This window comes from Eubalaena glacialis, chromosome 3 (genome assembly GCF_028564815.1).
Source record: "Eubalaena glacialis isolate mEubGla1 chromosome 3, mEubGla1.1.hap2.+ XY, whole genome shotgun sequence".
In the NCBI taxonomy this organism is placed as follows: domain Eukaryota; kingdom Metazoa; phylum Chordata; class Mammalia; order Artiodactyla; family Balaenidae; genus Eubalaena; species Eubalaena glacialis.
In genome coordinates, this window is record NC_083718.1 from 95,549,191 (window position 1) to 95,574,342 (window position 25,152).

Sequence of the window (25,152 nt, forward strand, 5' to 3'; positions counted from 1 at the left end):
GCAGCTTGCCGGGGATTCGGACCGATGTGAGGTCCCACCGAAGTAGTGGGTGGTGAATATGACCTATTGTCTTTGTGCCCTGTGGCCAGAGGGTGGCTGAAGGGCTGTGGGAGTCTCCTCAACTGGAGTGGGATAAATGGTCCCCAACATGCTCACAGCATATGGGCCAGAAACCAGTCTGATACTACACACTTTAATCTAAATTACCTAGATTGCCTTTCATCAGCTCTTCAACTTGACTGAACATTCCTTAAGGGTAGGGATTCTATCTTGACCTTCTTCTGTGTCCCCCAGGGAGAGCCCAGCACCACAGGTATGTGGCTAGAGATTGGCCTGGAGATATGAGGACAAATCTGCTGAGAAGCTTAACTGCAATACCTCTGGAAAGAGTGCTGCTGCACTTTGCACAGGGTGTGGGTCCAGGGAAGTGAATCTCCATATTTGCCAGCTGATAACTGGACACCATTCTCCAGTGCGTGGCTCAATCAAGCTGTCAGGTCATGACCCCAAGAGCTATCGTGTGACCTAGAGAGCAAGTGATGCAGGAAGGTTAGAGAAGGGAATGCCTGTCCCATGCCAGTGTGCCCGAGATTCCCCAGGATATGCAGGTCACTTTCCCCTAAAGCAGTCCAGACTGGGAAAGTGTGGCTGGGTGGCCCATGCAAACATAAATCAGCCTTGCGTCACCGCTGTTTGCTTCAGAGTAGCTACCAAATTGCAAACACAGTGATCTACAGGCTACAAATCCAAACCCATACAAGAGTGACAAACATCAGAAGCTCTGGGGTGGGTCTCTTCTAGTCTTAAATATACTCAGAATGGCTGTGTCCCTTGCCTGCCTGCAGATAGGAAGCTCTACTTTAAATCCAGCCACACTTTTTCTTGCTGTAGCTCCTGTTCTGTGCCTTATGAAAATGTTCTCTTCAGAACTCCGGAGCCCACCTTTCCTTCTGTATTGTTTTCTTTGCTTGTTTGTTTGCTGGGTGTGATGGTGGGGAGGGAAGGCAGGAGGCAGAGTTCTGGCTTGCCCCACAGTGTCACCCATCTGTACAAATGGCTGTGACAGAGCAATACAACTGATTAACTGTGACACACATGGAACTGCTAACGAGTTCGATAAAATTTTGATTATCCCTTGTTCTGTGGGGCAGGCAGCAAACCATGGAAATAATAATCCTCTCTGCTGGTGTCAGCACAGCAATTCAACCAGAGAAAGGCAGGTGTGAGCTACAGGGAGTAAATCGTGGGAGTGTGGGGTGGGCCTGCAGCAGGGGTGGGAGGGCAGAATGGCTATTGCAGAGATTCCCCTCTCAATTATCTAGATAATTCCCTCAATTCTCTACTTTGTTCTATGGAACTGACATGTTCTGGAAGGCAAACTCACTCTTGGCAGAGAAGGAAACTAAGGCCTCAGGAGCATCAAGAATTTGCCCAGAAGGACACCTTGGATTTCAGTCCCCAGAGTCTAGACAAACCCAGGGGAGACTGTCCGGGGATGAGCCCACATGGCTTGCAGATCTCACCCTGGGAAACCGGCATCCTAGACCCCAGGGTTCCTGTGCCCGCTTTTCCACCCCCAGCGAAGGGGGAAGAGTAGGGCTGGGATGAAGTGTCTCTCCCTGGATACCTTGGTGGTTTTGACTTTGTGTCCGGTGCTGCAGCTCCATCCCGAGAGGTCCGGGAGCACTTTACACTCCTCGCCCAGCAGGCAGGGCTCCATCTGGCACCACCACTTCTGCAGGACGATGGAGGCTGTGGGAGCAGGAAGCAGTGAGGGCAGCTCTAAGTTCTCTGCAAGTACAGCATGCAGTTGTGGGCGTGGGAGTGGTCTGTGCAGAATAAGGGCATGTTTCCACACACCCTGGCTTTGAGCCCTGCATTTCCCTTGTCTTTTTCCTACTCCAGGCTGCCCGGAAGGGCAGTACTCAGGCTGAGGCCTTGGGACACAACCATACCAACCTCAACCCCACTGACCCCTACATCTCACCAAAGACAGAGCGGGGTGAAGGCAGGGGAAGTTGTCTCTAAGGCAACCCTCGAGTTGAGCCACCACATCATTCGCAGAGAGGCACAGTCCTCAGCATACCCCTTGGTGTACGTGAGCAAGCGTGCAGGCCATTTGAGGGAGTGCACAAGCAGGCGTGTGCGTGTGAGCACAAGTGGGCACGTTGATGGCGCTGCCATGTGACAGTAAGAAAATAAGCATGGGTGGGGCCGTGGGAAAGGGGTGGATACGAAGGAATTCATGGCCAAGCGATACACGTGTGTCCATGTGAGGGGAGGGTAAAGGCCAGCTTGAGAACGAGAGGAGGGGATGTGTAAGAGGCCTGGGAAGGAGCCGCAGGTGAAGAAGTCAACGTCTGGAGGAGTGAGTGTGAGGTGATGAGGCTGACGGGAGGCCTGAGAAGATCGTGGGAGGAAATGAATCCGCGTACGTGCCAGGCAGTAGGTGTGGCCAGGAGGGAGGGCGTGTGCTTGTGACAGAGCTTTCCTCATCTATGGGATGGGGATGGTCACATCTGTGCCCCTCCTCCCAGAGGTGGCCCCATCATTTGAGACTCCGACAGTGAAAGCCCTGAGCTGGGCATGAAATTGTATCCCCAGCAGATGGCGAAGCCTGGACAGACCTTCTTATCTCTCTGACCAAGCCCTCCCTGCCAGGTTCCAGCCTCTCACTCACCGTCCACGCAGGAGGGCTTTGCCCGGGTGGTGCCGGCCACCTGGCCAGAGAAGCAAGAGCATTTGACAGTCTGGGAGCGCTCCTCGATGCGGTTTCGGTTACAGCAGCGGTGAGCGGCAATCACCTTGCAGGTGCCCTGCTTCACGGGGACTGAAAGGGCCAGCACACCATCAGATGCCCGGGCCAGGCCAGCACCCCTGCTCCCCTCCCACCCACCCTAGTTGTCCTCCAGCCCCTCCTCCCAGCTCAGGGCAGGGGGAGGTAAGAGATTTCCAATTGCAGGGGAGGAGGAAACGGATGACATCTACCTGCCACATCAGTGTTCCTATCCTTCCTTCCTCCCCAGTGAGGCCACACTCACCACCCTGGCAGAGTCTGGCCCTTGGGCAGGAGAAAGATGGAGTCCACACCATCCCCCATCTCCTGGCTTCCTCTGGGTGAGGCCAAGGGCCCCCAGGGCTTACAATGCGTGGGGAGGATCATCCGCTTACACCGGCTTTAGCCATCCCAGAAGGAAAACCACAGAATTAGGCCAGGAGGCTAGACTTAAGCCCTGACCCGGGGGGCTCCTCTCCCTGCAGAACACCTTCCGGCATGGAAGGGAAGGTGAGAATGGGTCTGCCCTTGAATCTGTGGGTTTTACTCTGCCTCAGAGATCTGCCTGCTGTGGAACGGGGTGCAGTGGTGTCCAGCTTTCCAGGCATCCTGGAAAACCGCCCGCCCCAGGGCCCCACCACCTCCCCTAGACCTGTAGGAGTTGGAGGCTGCAAGGAAGCCGAGGCCAGGTGGGTCCACAGCCAGACCAGGCCAAGTGCCAGCAGCCAGCCGCCCGTGCTCCAGTTCTGTGTGGCCCTCTCACGCATCCTGCAGAGAGAAGCACACACCCTGCTTGACTCCAGGCAGGAGCCCTCCCAGTGCCCAGTGCCAGCACCACTGTGCCACGTGCTCTGGGGGGCACAGAGGCAGGCAGGGTGCACAACTTGTCCCCAGGCAGCTCTCAGCCTGGCACAGACTCACTGTAGAAAGTGGTGAGTACTACAATCAGAAAGGGGAGCAGGAAGGGAGACTGTTCTGCTGGGAAAAACATGGAAAGCTTTGTGGAGAAGATGACATTTAGGAGGGGTCTTAAAGAATGAACCGGGCATGGTCCCACGGAGGGCTGTGACATGGAAGGAACAATAATGCTGACTGCCATGTTTTGAGCACTTGACCCTGCAAACATACTCTTGAATCCTTCACGACTGTCCTACAAAGTAGGATTATCTGTACCCATTTTACAAATGAGCAAACTGATACTCAAAAAGCCTGGACACAACCTAAACAACCATCAGTAAAGGGCTGGCTAAATACACTGTGGGCCATCTGTGCAATGCCCATCCAGACAGCTGTAACAGAATGAGGAAATGCTTTATGTACTGAGGCATGCAATGATCTCCAACGATAATCCATCATTTAGGGAAAAAAAGCAAAGTGCCGGGTGATGTGTATTCAATGTGTAAAAGGGAGGGATTATATATGTTGCTCAAATATGGGTTAAGCTAGCTCTGGAAAATGTACCAAAAGACCCTAATAACATTGTTGGTCACCAAGAAGGGAAACTAGTTGGCTGGGAGTGGGAAACTGGTTGGCTGGGATACAGAGGTATAAGGGAGACATTTTTCTCCCTATTGCTCTTTTTTTTTTTTTTTTTTAAGATTTTTTTTGATGTGGACCATTTTTTTTAACATCTTTATTGGAGTATAACTGCCTTACAATGTTGTGTTAGTTGCTGCTGTATAACAAAATGAATCAGCTATAGGTATACATATATCCCCGTAATCCCTCCCTCTTGTGTCTCCCTCCCACCCTCCTTATCCCACCCCTCTAGGGAGACACAAAGCACTGAGCTGATCTCCCTGTGCTATGCAGCTGCTTCCCACTAGCTAGCTATTTTACATTTGGTAGTGTATATATGTCGATGCTACTCTCTCACTTCATCCCAGCTTGTTCTTCCCCCTCCCCGTGTCCTCAAGTCCATTCTCTACATCTGCGTCTTTATTCCTGTCCTGCCCCTAGGTTCTTCAGAACCTTTTTTTTTTTTTTTAGATTCCATATATATGTGTTAGCATATGGTATTTGTTTTTCTCTCTCTGACTTACTTCACTCTGTATGACAGTCTCTAGGTCCATCCACCTCACTGCAAATAACTCAATTTTGTTTCTTTTTATGGCTGAGTAATATTTGATGTGGACCATTTTTAAAGTCCTTATTGAATTTGTTACAATATTGCTTCAGTTTTATGTTTTGGCTTTTTGGCCGTGAGGCATGTGGGATCTTAGCTCCCCAAGCAGGGATCGAACCCGCACCCCCTGCATTAGAAGGCAAAGTCTTAACCACTGGACTGCCAGGGAAATCCCTCTCCCTATTGCTCTTTAATCTTTTGGGATTTGAACCACGGGAAGGTACTAGCAATTCAACTTAAACAAAATTTAAATATAAAAAGGAAGAAATGAAATGGAGGCTAATAGAAGTCAAATGACTTGCCCAACGCCAGGCAGCATGTGGGTAGAAGACCCTGAGCCCAGAAACCTGCCCTGTTCCCACTGGACCACCTTGCTTCTGCTCTCTTCCCCTTTCCTTCTCCTCCTTCATCCTTGATGGTTCGAATCTCCCAAATCTATCCCAGAGAGTGGACTAGAAATGGAGGGAACCCCGTAAAGCAGAGGCACAGAGCAGCTGGGAGCCACCCAAGCATAGAAGGGGCATGAACCACCCCCTCTGCTGCACTGTTACCCCTTGGGGCATCACTGGGCTCCCTCAGGTGCCAGCTTAGTGCTGGGAACACTAGAGGCCAAACCAAATGCCAGGACCCGGCTGCTCCCTTGGAGAGGGTGCTTGATCTCTGTCTACGCACCCCTCCCCCAACTCCCCCTCTTCAACTGTCTCCTCACTCACCTTTTTTGGAATCTTTTATCTTCTGTCAGTTCATCCACTGGCCTCAGACTCACTCTTCCTAGACAAATAGGAGAGATTCTTGTGGTTTGCAAGGGACAGAGGGAGCCCGTGGCCCTGCAGGGGGTGGAGGAGGGCCTGGGTGAGGGCAAGTGGGTGGACTGGGCACTGAAGTAGTGCCTAATTCTGAGGTTGTTCCCCAAGGTGGCAGGACAGGGGGCAGAGTCCCTCCTCTGCCCTGGGAATTCGCAGAGGTCCTTGCAGACTCTGGGAACATGTAGGTTGGTAGGCCTGAGAAGAGAAGCCGGAGGGAGCTTCTCTGTGCCAGGAGTGAAGCAGGGTTGATGGTAGGAGGTGTCTAAGAACCCACACTGTCATCTCTCTGGCCTTGGGAAGGGGCTGAAGGCCGGGGAAGAGTTCCTGAGCAGAATCTGACAGCCGCTGCTGGGAAGAGGTGCCTGAGAATAATAACCCCTGAGGTCCTGAATCCTCTTTGCCTCCTCTCCTCCTAGTCCCATCACACCTGCTTCCTGGACTGGCCAGAAGCTGGCTCAGCTCTGCCGCCCTCACCCCCATTCCCACTCTAGAGGGCTAGAACGGGAGTCCTCCAGGTCTCTGAGCCTCAGCGGCCTCAGCCCCAAAGCATCTCCATTCTTCCCAAGACCTCCCCTCTCTCAGCCTCCAAAGGGAGGTGGAACTGAGGCAGGTAGGATGGTGGGGCTCCAGAAGGACCAAGAGCCATGTGTCCTAGCTCCCCAGAGTGAGAGCCCAGAAAAGACTGCGGGGGCAGATGGAGGAAGTGATGCCAAAACCCCTGGGATGCGTGTGCTCCACGGGCAGAGAGCTTCTAGAAGTACCTCTTTTCTGAATAGGTATCTCCTCTCCCTGCCCCCTTCAGGAAACTTTGTTTTGATCATTACAAAGGCAGCTGTGCCTTTTCTCTGGCAGTCTCCCAACCCATTTCTCTCTGAGCTGCCACACCTCCAACCCAACTCTCCCATCTCTCCTATGAACCCCAAGACCCAAAAGACCCGGGAGTGGGCATTTGGGGTGCCTTCTCTGGCATTCTATTCCTTCCCTCAGAGAGAGCTTGAGAAAGAAGCTTCTGGGGTTTGTTCTCACGCTGCCACACTCCTGCCTCAATTTCCCAGGCTGTTTTCCCCAAACCCCTGCCTACCAGCATGGGGTTGAGAATGTGAACCACAAGATCTTTTAACCTTTCCCTGCCCTCTCCCGCCCCTGCCCCGCGCCCACTCAGTCCTCCCAATTCTGAGCTCCAACGCCTGGGACCTACCTGCCCCACGGCGGTACCCACGGGTTCCACCCGCTGGCCTGAGGTCCTTCTCGCCTCTGAGCCCGGGATCGAGACTCCGAAAGGCGGACTGCAGGCGGGAGCGGTCAGCTCCGGTGCTGTCTAGTCCGGAGTCCTGTCCCCCTCACCAAGTTGCTGCGTCTCCGAGGCGGAGGGACTCTGGCCAAACTGGCATCACGGTCGTGCGGAGCCCGCCCTGGGCACCGGGGAGCTCCGGGCCCGCTCGGCCAGCTCTGCAGAGCTCAGCCGGGGTCCCTCCGAGGCTCCCGCCCGCAGGCCTGGGAGCTCGCGGCTGCCGCCGCCGCCGCCTCCTCCTCCTCCTAGCCCGGGGCCGCCCCCGCTTCCTCAGCCCCGCGCGGGCGTCGTCGCCGCCGCCGCCTCCCGGACAGCGCCGGGCACCGCGCACAGCGCTCCGCCGGCCCCGCGGGCACAGCGACCCCTGGCGCTCGAGGCAAGACCGGGGAAGAGAGGATAGCCAGACCTCGCGATGTGGTCCCTGGTATAGGCAGGTAATTCAGAGAGGTCCCTCAAGACTCTGGAGGTCTTGGGGCTTGGGGTGGGGTGCTGAGTGTGAGGAGTGATAGCCCAGACCCTCATGGGTTTTGAGCCTTGAAGATTCCCGAACTGTACTGTCCAATACGGTAAATAACATCTTAAATTAAGTTTCTCATTTACACTCACAACATTTCAAGTGCTCAATCACCACGTGCAGCTAGGGACTACTGTATTGGGCAGAAAAGATATAGAACATTCCCACATTGCACAAAATCCTATTTGACAATGCTCTTTTAGATTGCTATGGTAGCCCTTCAATGTTAAAATGTTAAAATCCAGGAGGAAATAGCAAATGATCTCTACCCCAGGAGTGGTGTCCTCTGGGGCAGGAAGGACCAGGGGAGGCATGTGGGTAGGGGCCTGGCAGGCAGGAGGGCTTTGGTAGGCCTGTGGATGATGGGTATGAACCCCAACTTGGGAACAAAACTCTGAGACCCAGTTTCTTCACCATAAAAATTGCAATGTAATTGCAATTGTATAGTGTGTAATTTTTTACAGGGTGAGATTCTGGATGTGAAAGTATTAGACAAATGAGAGAGGAAGTGGTGGTCTGTGAATGTCTCTTGATTGAAGGACACTCCTTAGTTTAAGAGGGCTTTGGGAATGGAGTAATGGGGAGGGGAGAGGCAAAGGGAAGAAGCCCAGTTCCTGGCTCTGAGCCACTGCATGTGGCCCAGGATAAAGGGACTTCTCTCTCTCTGTCTTTTTTAAATTAATTAATTAATTAATTTATTTATTTATTTATTTTGGCTGTGCCCGGTCTTAATTGTGGCATGCGGGATCTTTTTTATTTGCAGTAGGAGGACTCTTAGTTGCGGCATGCATGCGGGATCTAGTTGCCCCACCAGGGATCAAACCTGGGCCCCCTGCATTGGGAGAGTGGAGTCTTACCCACTGGACCACCAGGGAAGTCCCTAAAGGGATTTCTCTTGAGGATGCCCATTTCCCACCCTTAGCTGAGGCCTCACACACTCCTGGCAGGACCAGCCTCTGAGCAGTTCTCAGCAAAGAATATCCTACAAGGCTGCTTCTTCCCACTCCATCCCCCTTTTGCCTTTTGCCTCTCACTCATCCCTGTGCTGCCTCAGGGATGAGTAGAGGTGGTGACCTTCTCACCAGGTTCTGGGGCAGTGTGAGGATGGAGGAGGTGTGATGATGCCAGGAACAGGAGGTGAGAGGTTCAGGGAGAGGAGAGTCTTAGGATTTGGGTATGGTTGGAGGGCTGTTCTAGAGCCCAAGGGAGCTGTTGACATCCCTGCTGACCATCTGTTGCTGGAACTAGGGGGTCTCTGGGCCCTGGCTCTGTGGCCCACTTGCAGTCACACCATGATGGGTGTTGTGAAGAGCAAGGATTATGGAGCTGGATGACACGGAGAAGTGGTAAGCAAACTGTCCCAGAAACACTGAATAATAAAAATAGCCAGGATGTTATATTTTTTCTTCTGTCTATGGCTTGCTGCCGCTGTTTATGCCATTTATCTGTGAGCTGGTTCCAGTTTTTCTCAAACAGGAGGGAAATACCCATAGCAGCAGCATGTTCTTTATCTCCCTGTCTGCCTTGCCACTCTATGTGCCTTTGGGTCTGACTTTTTCTGGTTTTCTTTTCTTTTCTTCTTTTTCCTTCTCTCTGCCCAAAGTGCAGGCATAATTATAGAAGTCTACAAACCTGAATGACCATTGTGAGATTTTTATTTGGAAGCTACCAGAAAAGACACCCCTTCTGGGGGTACAGTCTAGCCAGGAACAGAGAGGGTCATGGTCAGGAAGCACCCAGCTGACAGAGTCCAGAGGTGGAATCCCCACCATGAACTGGGTGCCAGTCCCTGAGGACTACCCTGACTTGCATTAGGACCATAAAGGCCTTGTCCCCATTTGAACCATGTGTGGGGTAGGAGGTGTCTCTGGAGGCCTAACAATCAATTCCCAGGCTTAGGAACATAGCTGTTCCAGCATCAGGTCAGTACCACCCTCCCCTCTCAGGCAGGGACTTAGCCTGGCCTCTGTCTCCCTCCGGTGGCAGCCACAGTTGTTCACCTGGACTGTTCTCAGCCTTTGCCTTAAGAGGAGAAGGGTGGGAGAGGAGGAACCCTCCCCCCCTTCTATTCACCTACCTCTTAACCCTTCCTCTGTGATCTAGATAAATCAACTTGGTTCTTAAGATAGAGTCAGTGTGGGTGGCTGGGGAACGGACATGGGCATGAATTTCCCACTGACTGTTGACCTCCTGGAACAAGTCATGTAAAATGACAGGAGCGTCCAGTCCTGCGTCATCCATAAAACGAACATAATAAAACCTACCTTGCAGGGTTAGTGTGCAGTGTAAAGGGCCTAAAGTATAGAAAGTGCCTTGTAGAGGGCCTATTATTAGTAAGTCCTCAATAAATGTAGTTATTGTTATCCTTACTAACAGTTCTGCTGTGGTCAGGGGAGGTCCAAATATGGGCGGAAATTGGGTCCTGAAAAAAAAAAAGTGGAGTCGGAGTGGTAACTGTTCTGCCGGATCTAGCGATGGTCTTCACGGGGCATAGCGCCCTCGGGAATCCAGGAACTTACCCAGCTCCCTAATTCAGGATGATTGGCTCCAGCCTGCCTTGTTACCACTTCCACACCACCCCCAGCACCAGCTCGCTGGCCCTCACTCTCACTCCGGCAGCCCCAGCCAGAGGTGTTACCACACCTGGAGCTTCACACCCGGCGGTCGCTAACGGAGATCATCAGCTCCATCACCCTCTGGGCAGGCTAGCCACAACGAACCCAGGGCGAGGAGACACCACCCTCCCGTCACAATGGGGAAGTTCTAGCTGATGAATATAGAGCAAGGCTGAAATAAGATATCTGCCCCCTTCCTACAACAGCAGACCCTTCTTCCCCCCAAAAAGCGGAGGCGGGAGAAGTCGGAACGGGGCGGGGGAGAGGCCGCAAGCCGGCGGGTCTGTTCCCGGGGTAGCCCAGAGCCGCAGGTAATTTTCCCGGGGACCGGCCCTGCTGGCCGGGAGCCTATGGTGGGGCCGAACTGACCGGAGCGAGCACCGCCCCTCGAGAGCCCTAGGGGGCGGGGCCTGTCCTGGGACGGGGCCACGGCCGAGGGCGGGGCAGGGAGGCAGCATGCTAAACCGGGTGCGCTCGGCCGTGGCGCACCTGGTGAGCTCTGGGGGCGCCCCGCCTCCACGCCCCAAGTCGCCGGACCTGCCCAACTCGACCTCGGCGCCACCCGCCGCCCCTCCACAAGCTCCCAGAAGCCCTCCGGCTAGGGCTGGGAGCGGGAGTGCGGCGCCCGCGAGGACAGTAGAGGCTCGAGCAAGCTTCTCCCGACCGACCTTTCTGCAGCTGAGCCCTGGGGGCCTGCGACGCGCCGATGACCACGCTGGCCGGGCTGTGCAAAGCCCCCCGGACACCTGCCGTCGCCTGCCTTGGAGCACGGGCTACGCCGAGTGAGCGTCCCCGGGGGGCACCCTAACCAGGATGGGACTCCCATTCCCAACCTCCTCCCCACCTCGGCATCCCGGGCGCTGGGACGCATCCCCTCTCGCCGCTCTTGGTGCCAGGAGCTCCTTTTTCCCAGGACCGTTGCTGTCCTCTGGGCTTCGGGCCGCACCCACTCCCAGCCCTTTCTCAAGTCGGGTGCAGCTTTTCTCAGGACTTTCTAGCTCGCTGACTATCCTCACCCGCACCGTTTCAGGACCTTGTTCTCTCCCAGAGCCCGGAGAGTGGAGGGCCCGTGAACGATGAGTTGGCCAGTTCTCAGTCGTGGCCCGGTAGTTTAATGGCTAAGGGAGGAGAGGTTTCAAGGAGCGGGGGTCCCTTTTAATATAGGAGATGGCGCCTGGAAAAACTCCTTGGGCTTCCCGACCCCAGCGCCCCAGTTCCCTGTCCTCTTACCGTTCCCCTCCCCCTCCACACCCAGAAATAGCCTGCGACACCAGGCGGCCGCCGGCTTCCCCAGGGGCGGGGGAGGGGGCCGCCCGGGGAAGCGGGAGGGCCCCCTTTGAACACCCCTTGGTGGGTGGACTTGCCCTGGCCAGGCAAGGAAGTGGACCTCCGGGCCAGAGCGGTGGGAGTGGCGGCAGCAGCCGGCTTGCTCCAAGCTGCGTGAATTTTTTTTTGTTTTTTTTGTTTTGCTTGTTTGGTTGTTTGTTGGCAGTGCAGGATCTTAGTTCCCTGACCCGGGGACCCGGCAGTGAGAGCGCGGAGTCCTAACCACTGGACCACTAGGGAATTCCTACAGGGCCGGTGGATTTTTAATGCATCTGCTGGGAGAGCAGAGCACTGAGGGAGATGGGGCCGCTGAGGGGCTGAGGGTTGTGGCTGGTGGACCCGCGGCCTCACTACCGGCTCCTTTAACTTCCTATTTGGGAAGAGTTTGGGGTTATGCGGCTCCTGCGCAGTCCAGGGAGGCTTCCACTCCTACCCTATTTCAATTCCTCTTTACTGATCTGTGCCGGAGCACTTACTCATTGCCAAACAGCAGAAACTGGAACTTCCCTGGCGGTCCAATGGTCCATGCTTCCAATGCAGGGGACGCGGGTTCGATCCCTGGGGGCGGCGGGGGGGGGGGAACTAAGATCCCACATGAGGCCAAAAAAGAAAAAAAAAAAAAAAAAAGCAGCAGAAACTTTCACTGGATGATTTTAGGATAAAGGTGGGTGTGCTCATGAGGGTGGGGTGGGGTGTTGTGGACAAGGCGCTAGAAGAGTTTTTTGGGGGTCAGAGTGGATGCAGGGTCTTGGCAAGCCAGGAATTAAAACCTCCTTCCCTCCATCCAGGTCCTCCCCCAGTGGCACCATTAGGGAAGGGATGGGAGACCTGAGGTGGGAGAGTGCTGCTGTGGCCTTTCTAGGAGGTGGTGGAGCCCAACACCCAGGCAGTACTCCTTGTGCCTTGCCCTGCCTCCCTTCTCCTCCTCCCTCTGGCCTGGTTCCCAGGTGGCTGTGACCTTTCTCAGCTTGGCCAGCAGGCCAGAGACGGTATGTGCGTCTCAGGTGGGAGTTATTCCAGGACCTGGTCTGGTGTCCAACCTGATGTGGTCACTTTGGCCTGACAGGGTCATCAACGCTGGCAAGAGCCGGCACAATGAGGACCAGGCTTGCTGTGAAGTGGTGTATGTGGAAGGTCGGAGGGGTGTTTCAGGGGCACCTAGGGAGCCTAGCCGAGGCCAGGTAAGCTCCCCACCCCCTTTCCTAACCTTCACAGGAGACAACTATCCCCAGGGATTCTAGGCATTCGGTTTTAATCTGAGCCATGTGATAGACCTAACTCCTAACTCACTAGCTTTCTACCTTAATGGCATAGAACCTTTATCTGGCATTGATCAGGTAGATTCTACCATGTCAGTATGAATATTTAGTTTCCCACTTAAAATGGAGATGCTCATGTATTTATTGATGATTTAATAACTACCATTGCTTATTTTTGCATCTTTTATCCTCTGAGTTTGACTTTTTTGATGCTTTGCTTTCAGACAAATAGTATGCCTTTGGTGAATGAGTGAATAAATCTAATTTGCCTTAAATACCAAAATCTAACCTCCTCTCTAATGTTTATATGGATGCCCAGAGTCTTGCTCTTCTCCCCCTGCATAACACACACACACACACACACACACACACACACACACACTCACCTCCAACTTTTCCTCCACCAGGGACTCTGCTTCTACTACTGGGGCCTGTTTGATGGGCATGCAGGGGGCAGAGCTGCTGAAATGGCCTCCAGGCTCCTGCATCGCCACATTCGGGAGCAGCTAAGGGACCTGGTGGAGATACTCCAGGACCCCTCGCCACCTCCCCTCTGCCTCCCGTCCACCCCGGGGGCTCCAGGTTCCTCTGATTCCTCTCACTTGGTTAGTCCTCAGTCCTGCTGGTCTTCGCAGAAGGAAGTGACTCATGAGAGCCTGGTAGTGGGTGCCATTGAGAATGCCTTCCAGCTCATGGTAAGTGGGTGGCCCGGGCCAAGGGCCTGCCAGGCAGACACTTTGGTCAACTCTGTATGGGAGTCAGGTGGCCTGAGAAGGTGACCCTGAGAACCCATAACAGCTTTGAGAACCTGAGCAGAACTTGGTTCAGAGGGAGGAAGAAGTGGGTGTTATACCGATATCTTCCCTACTGTCCACCAGTGTGGCTTGCTGGGCCAGTTTATTTCTGCAGATGTGGGGCGGGTGGCTGTGTGTCTGGAGCCTCTTCTTCATCCACCCCCTTTGACCCTTCCTCATATGGCAGGATGAGCAGATGGCCCGGGAGCGGCGTGGCCACCAAGTGGAGGGGGGCTGCTGTGCACTGGTTGTGGTCTACTTGCTAGGCAAGGTGTACGTAGCCAATGCAGGTGACAGCAGGTATGGGGTGGGAGCTTTGAAAAAGGCTGTGCGGGGGAGGGGTCAAGCTTCTGGGATGGGGGAATAGAAGAGAGTGACGTGGTGGGTGTTAAAATTCAGAGACTGGAAGGGGTCAGGAGGGATCAGAGACATAAGGAAGGGCCTGAAATAGCTATGAGGGGAGGAAAACTGGGGGTCTGGGTGAGGGACTCTAAGGGAGGGCCTTGTCTTTTTGGAACTCTTTATGTGAGGGGGTTGCAGAGAGCCGAGCCCAAACCTTTTGTTTCTCTGGGCAGAGCCATCATTGTCCGGAATGGAGAAATCATTCCAATGTCGCGGGAGTTCACCCCGGAGACTGAGCGCCAGCGTCTTCAGACGCTTGTAAGTAGGAACTAAACTCCCTACTCCCATTCCTTACTAACCTTGTGCCTCTCTGTACCCTGTGTCCCAAGGACTCTCCGACCCTCACCACACAGACAGACCGCTCCTTACTGGGAGCTTACTGGGAAGGCCACTCCACAGACTATGGAGTGCAGGGCTGAGCTGGTGTGGAGGATGTGGCAGGAAAGAGCGTGGGCTGCTCCAGTGCCTCCCACTGTGGCCCCAACTGAGGAAGGAAGTGCGGTCAGAGTGGGGGAAGGAAACAGCAAAGGCCCCTAAGGGGCAGGATAGCTTAGTGCTTTAAAGCAATGGCTCTGGAGCTGGGCTGCCTGGGATTGAATCCTGGTTTGAGTACTTTGTGTGATCTTCAACAGTTCCCTGAACTTCTCCATAAATCAAGAGTTCCTGCCTTAAAAGTTGTTGTGAGGATTAAATGAGCTAATATATGTTAATATTAGAACAGTGCATGGTACACAGTAGACTCCATTTAAGGGTCTGCTATAATTAACATCACCTCTACACCAGGGTGTACTGTAAACCTAATGCCCTCTGGCCCTCTGCTCTGTCTGGCCGCTCCCAACCCCAGGGCTTCCTGAAACCAGAGCTGCTGGGTGGTGAATTCACCCACCTTGAGTTCCCCCGCAGAGTTCAGCCTAAGGAGCTGGGGCAGAGGATGCTGTACCGGGACCAGAACATGACTGGCTGGTAACACTTCCCTCAGAGCTGGGGCCCGTTTCCATGGCAACACAACCAGTCCCTCGCCAGCAGCAAGGTGGAAGCTGGAGGCTGGGCCAGACTGGGAGCTGGGGGAATGTGGCCCTTCTAAGGGGTTTGTGTAAGGGGTGTGGCTCCAAGGGGAGAGGGACTTTGATGCCTGGGTGATGCCTCCTCTACTCCCCCCTCCCCAGGGCCTACAAAAAGATCGAGCTGGAGGATCTCAGGTTTCCTCTGATCTGTGGGGAGGGCAAAAAGGTAAACTCCATGGTAGAGGTGGGAGAGGGCAGGAGGACCCACTACAACTTGTCTAGGGAGGTGGAGGTTCTACCCGAGGGTAAGGGTGGAAAGGGTCCACGGTCCCAGAGAGACTGGGAGAAGGCTATAGTAGTGTCCCCTCCTCATTTCCTTTAGGCTCGAATGATGGCCACCATTGGGGTGACCCGGGGCTTGGGAGACCACAACCTCAGGGTCTGCAGTTCTACCCTGCCCATCAAGCCCTTCCTCTCCTCTTTCCCTGAGGTGAGCCACATGGGAGCCTCCTTAGCCTTCCCTGCTCTGGGGGTCTCAGGCCAGCTTTCTCCCAAGGTCGCGTTATCCCCAAGCTCCCTCTGCACCCTCTCTCCCCACCAGGTACGAGTGTATGACCTGACGCAGTATGAGCACTGCCCAGATGACGTGCTAGTCCTGGGAACAGATGGGCTGTGGGATGTCACCAGTGACTGTGAGGTAGCTGCCACTGTGGACAGGGTGCTGTCAGCCTATGAGCCCAACGACCCCAGCAGGTAGGGGTTGTATGGCGGCAAGGGGATGATGATGGGGAAGGAAGGGACCCAGGGAAGAAATGCTTGGGGACCCACATGAGGGCCTGTGTATCCATCTTCCCATATAGATGTTGGTACATGAATGTGCACATGTGCTTCTGACAGGTACACAGCTCTGGCCCAAGCTCTGGTCCTGGGGGCCCGGGGCACCCCCCGGGACCGTGGTTGGCGTCTCCCCAACAACAAGCTGGGTTCTGGGGATGACATCTCGGTCTTCGTCATCCCCCTGGGAGGGCCAGGCAGCTACTCCTGAGGGGCTCAGCCCCGAACCTCCCACCACCATCCCAGCCTCTCCATGCTTACCCCTCTCCCAACCCAAATTCTGAAGTTGTCTCCTTGACCTTCTTTAGTGGCAATTTAACTGAAGAAGGGGTGCCAGTTAGATCCAAAATTTTAGCTCTTGGCAAATAAACCAGATGGATAAATATGTGTGTCTTTATTTACTTTGACTAAAAACTGTCCCAGTTGTCTCCCGAACATCTCCTAGACATCTCACAGGCACTTCAACTCAACATTCCTCCAACTGAATTCATTATTTCCCCCACAAATATGTCCTCTCCCCGCTCATCATCTCAGGGGGCACCAGCTCAGCTACTCAAGTTAGAATTCTTGGAGTTGAGCACCTTTGGCTTCCGTTTCTTCCTCATCAAGCTAATCAATCACTAAGTATTGTTGATTATATATTTTTAAATATATTTCTTTAAAAAAATTTTTTTTTTTAGTTTTTGGCCACGCTGCATTCGGATCCTAGTTCCCTGGGGGACCAGGGATCGAACCTGTGCCCCCTGCATTGGAAGCGTGGAGTCTTAACCACTGGACCGCCAGGGAAGTCCCTTAAATATATTTCTATCTGTCCATCCTTACAGTCACTACCTTAGTCCTTCAGTATATTAGCCTCCTAATTGTCTCCAAGCCACTCCCCTGCTTTCCCCAATATACAATATACACAGCAGCCAGGGAGCCCTTTCCACAGGGTGAATCTGAGTTGGTGATTACTCTGAGAAAATACTTTGGTGGCTCCTTACTGCACCTAGACCAAAATTGACACTCAACTCTTGAGCGTGGCATATAAGGACCTTCATGATCTGGCCACTGCTTCCTTCTCCGGCCCTGTCTTCTGCCCCACCCCGCCTTGTGGTTTCCACAACTCTGTGGGTCTGGAGTAGCTCCAACTCATTTAAAATCTACACATCACCTCATCCTGAACACTTCACCTGTCTTTCCACAGCCCACGCATGCCCCCACTACAGCGCTCGCCTCTTGTACTGCAACTGTCTATATGAGGAGTTGGTGCGGAGTAGCAGTTAAGGAACAGGGGCTTGAAAGTCCTGCTGTTTGGGTCCTGGTGCCAGACCCAACACTAGGTTTGCAATCTCTCTGAGCCTCAATTTGCTTTTTGGAAAAATGGAGATAACAGTACTACCTCAGGAAGTAGTTGTAGGACTAAAGTAGTTTATGTATGTAGAGCCAGGTTCATGTAATAAGGGTTCAATAACTATTACCTATCTTTACATTGTCTGCATTTGGAATTTAGATTGTAAGATCTTTGAAGGCAGAAACTGATCTGAACTGAGCACATAGCTCAGTATATTGAGCCAGTTAAGAGGCCTGGGACCAAACCGCACTGGACCTCAGTTTCGTCATTTAGCAAATGTGTGGGTTGCTCTTCAGATCTTTAAAGTCTGTATGACTTCTAACATTCATTCATTCATTCATTCATTCAGCAAATATTTGTTGAAAATCTATTATGTGCCACACACTGTGCCAGACAGTGGGAAGGGACAGGTTGGAGGATCACAGTGGGCAGCAGGGAGAGAGACCAGCTTTGGAGCCAGACAGGCCTGACTATCAGAGTTCTTGCTCTGCCACATACAAATGGCAAAATTAAGCCACTTAAGTTAAGCCACTTAACTTCCCCCCGAGCCTCAGTTTCCTTACAGGCAAAAGGGGATGGGTACACTTAACCTAGAGATCTGTGATGACTATTAAAAGCTATGTAGTGTGCCCTGCACAAGCTAATAAAATGTGAGTAGACTTCCTCATCCTCCATCCACCTCCTCAGGTACCTTTCAAGGAAGAAGATACACGTGTTGGTAAATACCCAACGCACAAGTCAGGCCCGGCTAGGTGTCCCTAGAGGCACAGAAATAATACAACGGGGGTGGCAACTGAATTCCCAGCTGGGGATCCAGAAAGATTTCCAGGATGGAAGGGTGGGTAGGAGTTGGAAATTCCAGGTAGGGGGAAGGAAGGGAATTGTGAGGTGGAACCAAGTGCCCTGAATCTCAAAGGTTCTGAAAGGTCTCCAGGCCTGGGGGGATGATGGCGGGTTGTACTTACTCCGCAAGGATCCTAGGAGCAGAAGGTGGGCATCTTCCGCGGCCTCCTCCTCGGGCGTCCCCGAAGCCGCCTTTTCCAGTCCCGCCTCCCGCGAAGCCCCAGGTGATGTAGGCGCGGGTGGCCGGTTGGCCACGCGAGGGCAGCAGCGGTCCTTTCCTGACCCCACCCCGGGCGCCTCTCAACTTTCCCGACGCCGGTCCGCCACTAGGAGCTGGAAGGTGGGGCAAAGGCAGAGTCCTCAGGGGTCCCGTTCGCCGCGCCTCGCCCCGCTGCCCACTCCTCCACAGTCCCGGCATCTCCCCCAGACGCCGGGGGCTCTCGCTGGGCGACCCTCTGGGGCCGTGAGCGGGGGCCGTGGGTGGGCGGAGCCAAGGGCCGCCCGGCCCGCCCCTCCCCGCGAGTCGCCCCTCCCCGCCGCGGCACTGGAGGAGGGCGGGGCGGTGCCCCTCGGGTCAGTCTCTGCCTTCTGCACCGGCCGCGCAGCTGGAAGCGGCGGAGCGGAAGGTATCCCGGGTTGGGGCTCTGGGCGGCGGGGTCGTCCTGGGAACTCATCCCCAGGAGAGCACTTCCCCCCTTCTCCGCCTGGCAGGAGCTCGGGGCGCCGGCCGGGGGGGGGGCTTTGGTCCGAGCGCGGGCCGCCTGCCCTCCCTCGTACGCGGCGTCTGGGCGGTGCGGGGGTCGGGCCGGCTCGGCCCCTCCCTGCCCTCCTGGGCTGCAGTGAGGGGCCCCGGGAATTGCCCCGCAGGGCCTCTCGCCTCTTGGTGTCCGACTCGGAGTCAGTTCCCTTCTCCTCTCGGCTTCCCGGAACCTGCCCGGACGGGCGAGGGGAGAGACGGCAACTTGGGTCTCGGCGAGGGAGCCCCAGCGCAGACGCTCTAGCTCCCAGGCCTGGCGGCCCTCTGTGGACCTGGACTTGGGTGTGGGTCGGGGCCCGAGTCCGGGTTGAGGTGGGAATCCCCCCCGCCGGGCCGGTGGAGTGGCGGGAATAGGGGCGGGGTGTGACCGCGGGGGCTGCCACTGCCCCGGGGGTCTGGACGTCGCCCTAGATGGTTTCTGGAGCCGGCCTGGAGTGGAGGTACGGGAGATTGGGAAGGATCCAACCCGTGTGCGTGTGTGTGTGTGTGTGTGTGTGGTTTTCAAGTTGAGGAGGAGGTATCTGATTTCTTCCCTAGACCTCAGGGGTGGTGGGCAGGGTACAACAGAACCTGGTTCATCCGGAAATCTAGAGAATGATTGAGGAGACGGCAGCTGTTTTATTACAAGGAAGGCCCCAGAAGTTCCAGGATCATTCCAGGCCCCGTGTGGGGTTTGGTTGCCCCTCTTACGGTCAGTGGGGCAGTTCCTCAGGGGCTGCCTCTCACAGGGAGCTGTTGTTCTTGCCATCTTGGCGTTGGGCCTGGTGGCCTGGCCTGGCCTGGGCCAACTACTCTTCTGAGCCTGAAGGGAACGTCTTCTAACTGAGCTGGGGGGCTCTAGGTCATTTAATGCATGCCCTTGCCCTGGAGTTCTGGCCTCTGCCCACCACCGTCTGGTGCCACCTAAACTGCCTTGCCGGGGGTGGGGAAGGGCAGCGGCATACTCATGCCTAAGCAATTGGTATTCACCCCAGTGGTGAATGCTCTCCATCCCTCCATCAACACTGCCCATCCCAGGCTGAGGCTACCCCAGCCTGTCTTCCCACAGTTGGACCAATGGAACCTGTGGGAGTAGGTCAGGGAGCTGGTCACCTGGGTGGAATTTCCAGGGAACCCCCTTTTGTTTTTTTTTTTAATTAATGTATTTTATTTATTTTTGGCCACGTTGGGTCTTCGTTGCTGCGCGGGGGCTTTCTCTAGTTGCGGTGAGCGGGGCCTACTCTTCATTGCGGTGCGCAGGCTTCTCATTGCAGTGGCTTCTCCTGTTGCAGAGCACGGGCTCTAGGGCGCACGGGCTTCAGTAGTTGTGGCACAGGGACTCAGTAGTTGTGGCTCGTGGGCTCTAGAGCGCAGGCTCATTTGTGGTGGTGCACGGGCTTAGTTGCTCCATGGCATGTGGGATCTTCCCGGACCACGGCTCGAACCCGTCTCCTGCATTGGCAGGCGGATTCTTAAGCACTGTGCCACCAGGGAAGCCTGAGACCCCCTTTTCTGAAGGGTGGTTTCCGTTTTTGGAGGGGATCTGCTGGCAGGGTGAATGCCTTCTTGCCTGTTTTGGGGGTATCAGAGAGAGCCCTGTTGTGATGGGGAGAGTGTGGCCGTGCACTCAACTCCTATAAATTCCCTCTGATTCATATCCACTTGCCCCCATCCCATTGTTGTGCATGTGTGTGTGGAGGGGAGGGAGGCCACCCGGGATCCCACTGCTGAAGAGAGCTTGCCTTGGGCTAGAGTATTCGCTCCCTAAAAGGCAGACCAAGGCAGGGCTGTGAGGTGGTGGTGGTGTGTGGGGAGTAAAGGAGTTCAGCCTAGTTTGACAGGATGTGGGACTGAGAAAAAGCCAGGTTTGGGGCAGAGATCAGGTTACCATCCCCTTCTTTTTTAACTACTCCCTGTGTGGTTGGTGCTGGGACTGGCCCTCATTTGTCTCTTTTTTTGGGGCTCCTCCCAGCACCGGCTCCAGCCCTTGCTTCTCCCAACAGCCTCGACTTCATCTCAGGCCCAGAGCCCGCCCTCTCTTCCTCCTGGGCTGTAGGCCTGGGAACTCCAGCCGGCTGGAGGTCAGCTCCTCTCCCCAGGGAAGGAGGAAGTGAGGCTCAGCTTAGGCGCGGGGAAGCTGGGAAGGTGTGATGCACTGTGCAGATGCTCTTTGGTGTGTGTTGGGGGCAGGGGACACATGGAAACCCTGGGAAGCTGACTCCTTGCCCTGAGTCACAGGGAGGGGTGGGCAGGGCCTCAGGGTGAGCTGGACAGAGTGGAGGAAGGGGCTGTTCCAGGGAGTGGGTGGAGGTGATTCCCTGGTGGATTATTCTCAGTCGCTCTGCTGTGGTGGATGTGTGGCTCCCTACAGTGTGGTCATTGTCCCCTGCCTGGGGCTGAGTGACCCAGTGTAGCTGCCAGGCCCAGGAGGAAGCAGGGGGAGGAAGGCAGGCTGCCCGAGTGTGGGCTGTGGGCACTGCCTGGACTGAGCCTCCTTTGTGTGACTCGGGGCTCTGGGGACCGGGCCAGGGTGGGCCAGGGAAGCCTGCTGGCTGCTGCCGCTGCCCTCTGTCTGGGTTTCCCTCCCTCTGCTCTCCTTCCCACCTCTGGGGTGATATGTAGAAAAGCAACAGACTCTAGAGTCACACAGTCCTGCTTTGAGTGCCATCCCTGCCACAACTCTGAATTCGTGTCTTAACCTCAATGAATCTCACTTTCCTAGTTTGTCAAAATGGGGAGCTCACTACCGACCTTCCAGGCTTCTGGGGACTGAGGGAGGTGATTTTTGTCCAAATGCCCACCGTAGTGCCTGGCACCTAGGGGTGTGATAAATATTCTTTCCCTTACCCACCCTTATGGGTAGGGACTCTTCGTTTTTCGCTGGGCAGACGTGACTTGTGCTGACTGAGGGACAATGTGTTCCAGATTGGACCTTCACAATTATTAAACTTTAAAAAGTATCGAAATCCTGGTAACAGATACATCTGACTTGAAACCCTGATATGTAGAATAGATAAAAGCTTGCCCTTCTGGACACGTCAGTGGTCCCTGAGCACCCCTCTAGGTGTCCAGGGGCCCACAGTTGGTGAGTGGATTAGATTAGAACTCATGCTTTCTGGCTCCCAAGTGGGTGGTTCTTCCACCTCCCACTTCTGTATTCTAACCCATGGGGGAGACCTGTCCCTGACCTTGAGATTAGGAATTTCAAACTCAGTTGCCTGAACAATTGGTTCTTGGCAAGAACATGCCTGAGCAAGCCCCTTTCCCTCCCTCTTCTCCCTTCACTGGATGCCTCGGTTTCCAGGGAGGTCTTGGGGGCCCCGGAGAAGTGTTTGTGGACTTACTGGCTTTTCCCAACCTCCCCACTGCCTCTTCCCTACCAGCCCCAGCCATGGCTGCCATTCGAAAGAAGCTGGTGATCGTGGGGGATGGGGCCTGTGGGAAGACCTGCCTCCTCATCGTCTTCAGCAAGGATCAATTCCCAGAAGTCTATGTCCCTACTGTCTTTGAGAACTACATCGCAGACATAGAGGTGGACGGCAAGCAGGTAAAGGCGAAGAGCCCCTTGGAACCACGCCTGCCCCCATCACTTATGGACCTGGGATGTCCGTGCTCACCATCCACCCATGTCCTTGCTTCACTCTCCCTGCTGGAACCAGTGGAAGTTAGGAAGTGAAACTGCAGTCTTAGGAAATCTGGATAACCTCCTGGTTTTTTACACGCTGGCTCTGTAATCTGGGCCCAGTCCCTTTGCCTCTGGGCTTAAGCTCCCCAAGCTGTGAAATGGAAATAATGGTAAGGCCTCCTTCGAAGGGTTTTTATGAGTATTAAATAAAATAGTGGCGCTCCCAATGGCAGCTCAAACTGCACAAAGATCAAACGCTGTTGTCTCAGAATTTAAGAAACTCACCTTAGTTTATGTTGCGTGACAATGATTAGCAGTATCCCTGGCACATAGTAGGTGCTCAATAAGTAGATGTTCAGTGAACCTAAGGGACCAGGATTTCAGAGAGGACCTCTGGGTGGCAGGGTGTGGGGTGTGTATCTGGGGCCCTCAGGCTAGCTAAGCACTGGCCCTGTGTGTCAGGTGGAGCTGGCTCTGTGGGACACAGCAGGGCAGGAAGACTATGATCGCCTGCGGCCTCTCTCCTACCCGGACACTGACGTCATCCTCATGTGCTTCTCCATCGACAGCCCCGACAGCCTGGGTGAGGGGGTTGGAGGGAAGGGGTTGAGAATCCCTTGGAATCAGCCAACCAGAGGGAGCTCTTGCCTTGGCTCCTTTCAACCATCTTCAGAAGCTGTGTGGGAGGGGTGCCGGGGAGCCCCGTTAGCCTCCTTCCCTGTGGTGACTCTGGCCCTCGGAGGGCCCAGGGGAGGGTGTGTACTGTGAGTGGGGTGGGGTGGGGCGGTGGGTTGACCTGTGAAAGGGACTATCATGCTGAATAGCCTCTAAGACTCTGCCCTGGGGAGACAAGGGGACCCAGGGGAAGCCTTCTAGCCTAAGTGGAGGCACCAACACCTGTTGGGACATGTCTGTGCAGAAAACATTCCTGAGAAGTGGACCCCGGAGGTGAAGCACTTCTGCCCCAACGTGCCCATCATCCTAGTGGGGAATAAGAAGGACCTGAGGCAAGACGAACATACCCGGAGAGAGCTGGCCAAGATGAAGCAGGTGGGTGCAGCCTCTGGGTTGGGAGGCCTTGGGGAGGCAGGTGCCCTCTGAGGGCTTGCAGGCTGGTGAAGGAGCCTCCCTCCTACTGACTCCCCATGTTAGAAGTGACAGTAGCGTCCACCTCCTACCCCCTGGGGGCCCTTAGGGTCTGACCCAATATTTGATGAAACTGTCAGAGTACGGTGACTTGTCCAAGGTCACTTGGCATTTTAATTTGTCTGTTGTCCACTGTTTGGCATTGGGGCTATTAAGATGAATAAGAAAATCCTTGCCCTCAGGGAACCGGGTTCTTAACAGTAGATGTTTTGCTTGAGGTATGCAGGTGGAGCCATCAGAGTATACCTGGGGAGGTGTGTGGGCTGCTGTGGATGTGGAACGGAGGGTATTCTGAGTGGCTGGGAAAAGGCCCAGAGTGAGGGAGCTGGCTTATTTGGGGACCTGGTAAGTGGCTTTCTAGCCAGAGGATGAGTTGATTAGGGAGAGCTGCCAGGATAAGGCATCTAGACTATTCTTTGAGGATAATTATGGCAAAGTTTTAAACTGGGGACAGATATGGTCAGAGTCAGCATGTTAGAAAAATGATTCTGGCAGCCATAGAGGATGGATTGGAAGAAAGTGAGAACAGAGGATGGTAGATCCTCACTCAGGCAAGAGAAGAGTGTACGGTGGGGTATAGGGCTGATGGAGAGAATTTTGAAGGTAAATTTGAGTCTTGGGTCTCTAGCCCAGAAGCTATCCACGGTGGCCGGGGCTTGGATGCTTTGTGGGGTCAGGGCTGGAGGAGATATTTGTTCTCGTTACAAATATGGGTGAGGTGCACCTAACCAGCAGCTTCCTTTGACCACTCTCCTTCTACCTTCCCAGGAGCCTGTTCGATCTGAGGAAGGCCGGGACATGGCAAACCGGATCAGTGCCTTTGGCTACCTTGAGTGCTCAGCCAAGACCAAGGAGGGGGTGCGGGAGGTGTTTGAGATGGCCACTCGGGCTGGCCTCCAGGTCCGCAAGAATAAGCGCCGGAGGGGCTGCCCCATTCTCTGAGACCCCCAAGGCCTCCCCTCCTCCCCCACCTCCCTTCACAGGGGTGCAGAAACTCCCCCTGCCCCCAGCAGCCCCACCCTATTAGGGATCCCTGCTGAAGGCTCCCTTTCCCAATTCCCTCCTGCCCAGGACTGCATCGCGCTTCCCCAGCCCTGATGGCGGTGGCCGTAGGCCCCGTCTCAGCACTCTGGGAACCAGAGCACAGTCCCTCCTCCTGTTGCCTTGGTCCAGGGGTGGGGCTCTTGATCCCTTTGGCCTTCCCCAGAGGATCATCACACCAGCACTTTATACACTTCTGGCTCACAGGAGAGTATCTGGGGTAGGGGACTTGGAGGGTGTAACCCAGAGTCCCGGGCCCCTGGTGTTTCTGCTTTGGGCAGGGGCCTTGCATCTGGCTGTACTTGGTGTGGGGCATGAATAAAGGCCACAGGCTCCAACATGTGTGTGGCTTCCTTTCTCTCCTGGTCCCTGTGAGCCTGGAGTCCCATCTCTCCAGGGTGCTTGCCAGGCTGGCCCCCTGTCTGCAAAGGCAGGACTCCCAGGCAGGCAGGGTGGAGTCTTGGAGAAAAGGATGAGGTCATGCCTGGCTCTGGGCCTTGGAGGCGGGTGAGGGGAGTGGTCTGGAGCACTGGGCTAAACTTAGAAGCCTGTGGGTGGCTTCCCTGCCACCTCCCACTAGGTTTCCTCCCCTGGACATGGGGGTTGGGTTCCTTTGCGGGGGGAGGGGTATGGCCCTGGGCTGGTGTGACAGTCCCACCCTCCCCTGTGAGGTCATCTTGGG

The 25,152-nt window shown here is 54.9% G+C and overlaps 3 protein-coding genes across 6 annotated transcripts; 2 read left to right on the forward strand and 1 right to left on the reverse strand.

Moving 5' to 3' along the window:
* Positions 1-202: 202 nt before the first annotated feature.
* On the reverse strand, positions 203-18,088 carry TAFA3 (TAFA chemokine like family member 3). 2 transcript variants are annotated; one of them, XM_061183677.1, is made up of 6 exons: positions 18,045-18,088; positions 5,615-5,672; positions 3,429-3,544; positions 2,681-2,830; positions 1,628-1,752; positions 203-525 (listed from the first exon to the last, which is right to left on the reverse strand). In XM_061183677.1, the coding sequence occupies exons 3-6, from the start codon at positions 3,541-3,543 to the stop codon at positions 514-516; spliced, it is 402 nt and encodes a 133-aa protein (XP_061039660.1). In that variant the 5' UTR covers position 3,544; positions 5,615-5,672; positions 18,045-18,088; the 3' UTR covers positions 203-513. The 2 variants fall into 2 exon arrangements, with proteins under 2 accessions (XP_061039660.1, XP_061039659.1); XM_061183676.1 differs by lacking the exon at positions 203-525 and having other exon boundaries at positions 1,541-1,791.
* Positions 10,570-16,085, forward strand: PPM1J (protein phosphatase, Mg2+/Mn2+ dependent 1J). Its single transcript, XM_061186172.1, has 9 exons — positions 10,570-10,909; positions 12,520-12,634; positions 13,120-13,407; positions 13,694-13,806; positions 14,082-14,166; positions 14,753-14,871; positions 15,075-15,138; positions 15,295-15,665; positions 15,810-16,085. The coding sequence occupies exons 1-9, from the start codon at positions 10,584-10,586 to the stop codon at positions 15,955-15,957; spliced, it is 1,629 nt and encodes a 542-aa protein (XP_061042155.1). The 5' UTR covers positions 10,570-10,583; the 3' UTR covers positions 15,958-16,085.
* Positions 18,089-18,241: 153 nt separating the features above from the next.
* On the forward strand, positions 18,242-24,808 carry RHOC (ras homolog family member C). Of its 3 annotated transcripts, none has more exons than XM_061183674.1 (5): positions 18,242-18,262; positions 22,042-22,205; positions 22,746-22,866; positions 23,203-23,333; positions 24,198-24,808. In XM_061183674.1, the coding sequence occupies exons 2-5, from the start codon at positions 22,050-22,052 to the stop codon at positions 24,369-24,371; spliced, it is 582 nt and encodes a 193-aa protein (XP_061039657.1). In that variant the 5' UTR covers positions 18,242-18,262; positions 22,042-22,049; the 3' UTR covers positions 24,372-24,808. The 3 variants fall into 3 exon arrangements, with proteins under 3 accessions (XP_061039657.1, XP_061039655.1, XP_061039656.1); XM_061183672.1 differs by lacking the exon at positions 18,242-18,262 and adding an exon at positions 18,360-18,548; XM_061183673.1 differs by lacking the exon at positions 18,242-18,262 and adding an exon at positions 18,755-19,119.
* Positions 24,809-25,152: the final 344 nt, after the last annotated feature.